Genomic DNA, 3,336 nt, shown 5'->3' with positions numbered 1-3,336 from the left:
ACTCACCTCAGCCTCCCAAAGGCGCGGGACTACAGGCTGAGCCACCGAGCCTGGCCCCAAGTGGTTTTCAAACTGCGTTTCCTGGAACCCCAGAAGGTGGTCTCCTGTCCTTTCATCTGAGCATGCCCTTTTAGTTTATGTAGGAGTTCCACGATCATAGTTTACTTAAAGACAAGATTCAACAGCTTTAACGCTATGTTTCAAAGCCACTGGTTTAGTCTACTTGGACACACTGGGATTCCACATGGCAGAATGATCTAAGTCTGGGTTCGAGTCCTGGTCCCACCCTCTTACCAATGATCTTGGGTAGGTCACTGATCCTCTGACCCCCTCCTCTCCTCACCTGTAAAGTGGATCGTATGGGGACTACCTGAGGTCATCTACTTAAAGTCTTTGGTGTAGGGCTAACTGCCCAAAAGGTGATGATGAGGATGGCCCAGAGAGGGACTGTGGCTTTCCTGAAGATGCACAGCACCCTCCCTCCCATAATCGGTCATTCACGCAACCACCGATTCACCAGGCACTCACTCCAGCTGTACCCTGGAGACCCCACATGGATGCTGCTATAGAAGCCAACCTGGGCGCCGCTGGCCACGGGCCCCGCACAGAGCTGGACGACGAGGAATACTACCCCCAGGGTGGCTGGGACACGGTCTTCCTGGTGGCCCTGCTGCTCCTGGGGCTGCCTGCCAACGGGCTGATGGCGTGGCTGGCCGGCTCGCAGGCCCGGCAGGGAGCAGGCACGCGACTGGCCCTGCTTCTGCTCAGCCTGGCCCTCTCTGACTTTCTGTTCCTGGCGGCCGCTGCCTTCCAGATCCTGGAGATCCAGCATGGAGGGCACTGGCCGCTGGGGACAGCCGCCTGCCGCTTTTACTACTTCCTGTGGGGCGTGTCCTACTCCTCGGGCCTGTTCCTGCTGGCCGCCCTCAGCCTGGACCGCTGCTTGCTGGCGCTGTGCCCGCGCTGGTACCCTGGGCGCCGCCCGGCCCGCCTGCCCCTCTGGGTCTGCTCCGGGGTCTGGGTGCTGGCCACGCTCTTTAGTGTGCCCTGGCTGGTCTTCCCCGAGGCCGCCGTCTGGTGGTACGACCTGGTCATCTGCCTGGACTTCTGGGACAGCGAGGAGCTGCCGCTTCGGATGCTGGAAATCCTTGGGGGCTTTCTGCCTTTCCTCGTGCTCCTCGTCTGCCACGTGCTCACCCAGGCCGCTGCCTGCCGCACCTGCCGCCGCCAGCAGCCCCGGCCCGCAGCCTGCCGGGGCTTCGCCCGCGTGGCCAAGACCATCCTGTCGGCCTACGTGGTCCTGCGGCTGCCTTACCAGCTGGCCCAGCTGCTGTACCTGGCCTTCCTGTGGGACGTCTACCCCGGCTACCTGCTCTGGGAGGCCCTGGTCTACTCCGACTACCTGATTCTGTTCAACAGCTGTCTGAGTCCCTTCCTGTGCCTCCTGGCCAGCGCCGACCTCCGTGCCCTGCTACGGGCAGTGCTGTCCTCTTTTGCTGCCGCCCTCTGCGAAGAACGGCCTGGCAGCCTCATGCCGGCCGAGCTACAGACCCAAGTGGACTCTGAGGGTCCGACTCTGCCAGGGCCCACGGCCGAGGCCCAGCCGCAGCCGAACCCCACGGCCCAGCCACGGTCGGATCCCGTGGCCCAGCCAGAGCCGAACCCCATGGCCCAGCCACGGTTGGATCCCGTGGCCCAGCCGCAGCCGATTCTGTGGTCCAGCCCCAGTTGAACGCCGAGGCCCAGAGCCCTGGACACGCTGCCAGCTCAGCCCCCAGCCCCTGTGATGAAGCTGCCCCTGCCCCGTCCTCAGATCCAACCCCAGGGGCCCCTGAGAACCCAGCCACGCCTCCTGCCCCTGAGGGAGAAAGCCCCAGCAGCGTCCCGCCAGAGGAGGCCTCCGGCACAGGCCCCACATGAGGGCACAGGAAAGCCCCGGCCCAGAGGGAGACAGAAGAACCAGCCAGTGGGAGGCGGGAGCCGAGGACAGCATCCTCAGGAAAGCCCCGTGGGTCCCTCGGGCCTGCAGGACGGGGGAAGTGAGCTGAAGCAGCTGAAAGTCTCAGACAGTTTGCTGTGAGCATCCCCTGCCCTTGTCCCAGGCTCTGCCATGGTTGCCTCCAACATGCACAGCTGATGCTGTCTCCCGGGGTCCTGTACTCCAACGCCCTTAGGCCCCACTGACCGTTTCTGCCTGTGCCTCGGTCCTGCTGGAGGCAGACAGCAGGGGGCACTTACCCTGGGCTTGACTTGACCTCTCTCTCTTCCTCCCTGTTCTGTCCTCCGGGCCTGGACACAAAGATGCCAAATAAGAAAGTCCCTGCATAGAAGGAGGGCTTCCAGGGACCAGGAGCCCTAAGCAGGAGCCCGAGGCCCTGGTGGCCCACAAGCTGGCCTGGCATGGCCAAGCTCTCTCCATAGGTCCCCTGCCCCCAACGGTCAGTGAGGCTGGGGCGGGACCTCCGTCAGCAAGGAGGTAAGAAACCAGGCAAGAGCTCCCTAGCCTGGATTCAAACCCGGTTTTGCCACATCCCAGTTGGTAACTCTGGGAGTTATGTCACCTTCTGAGCTTCCATATCATCTGCTGTTAAAACGATTTTTTTCTTTTTTTGAAAGAGGGTCTCACTCTGCCACCCAGGCTGGAGTGCAGTGGCGTGATCTTAGCTCACTGCATCCTTGAACTCCCAGACTCAAGTAATTCTCCCACCTCAGCCTCCCAGGAAGCTGGGTGGGAGGGGGCAGGGGAGAAGGCCACCACCTGGCCTGAGCATCTGGGATCCTGTGACCAGTCCAGGCTGCAGACACCCAGGTGCCCTGGGAGAGCAGGGGTGCCTCTGTGCCTTGGGGCAGAGGCTCTGGAGGACCGCAAAGTCAGACTCCATTTAGGGATTCAACACACACACTTGTCCCCTCAGCCCCCCGTGGAGAAGTGCTGGTGCAGAGTGCCCTGGTCCCGCCAGCAATGGCACCTTTCCTCTGAGCCCAAGGACACAGATGGGAAGCTGTCCAAGCACAGAGAACTCTGGGCACCAGTGGGTCCAGAAAGGACAAAGAGCCAGGCACTGTGGCTCATTCCTGTAATCCCAGCACTTTGGGAGGTGGAGGCAAGAGGATTGCCTGAGCCCAGGGATTCGAGACCAGCCTGGGCAACATGGCGAGACCTTGTCTCTACCGTAAATCAAAAAATTTGCAGAGCATGGTGGCACATACCTGTAGTTCTGGCTACTTGTAAGGCTGAGACAGAAGGATCACCTGAGCCCAGCAGGTCAAGGCTGCGGTGGCCGTGAGCGTGCCACTGCACTCCAGTCTGGGCGACAGAGACTCCAACTCAAAAAA

At 61.6% G+C, this 3,336-nt stretch overlaps 1 protein-coding gene across 1 annotated transcript; it reads left to right on the top strand.

Moving 5' to 3' along the window:
* The first annotated feature begins 553 nt into the window (after nt 1–553).
* Nucleotides 554–1,920, top strand: GPR152 (G protein-coupled receptor 152). Its single transcript, XM_008050129.1, is given in 2 exon segments — nt 554–1,703; nt 1,706–1,920. Coding segments are annotated over 2 exon segments (1,365 nt in total).
* The last annotated feature ends 1,416 nt before the right edge of the window (nt 1,921–3,336 follow it).

Source organism: Carlito syrichta, unplaced genomic scaffold (assembly GCF_000164805.1).
Source record: "Carlito syrichta isolate Samal-C Ts95f unplaced genomic scaffold, Tarsius_syrichta-2.0.1 Scaffold143041, whole genome shotgun sequence".
In the NCBI taxonomy this organism is placed as follows: domain Eukaryota; kingdom Metazoa; phylum Chordata; class Mammalia; order Primates; family Tarsiidae; genus Carlito; species Carlito syrichta.
Note: the sequence above shows the minus strand (reverse complement) of the source record. Positions and strands in the feature narration are given on the sequence as shown.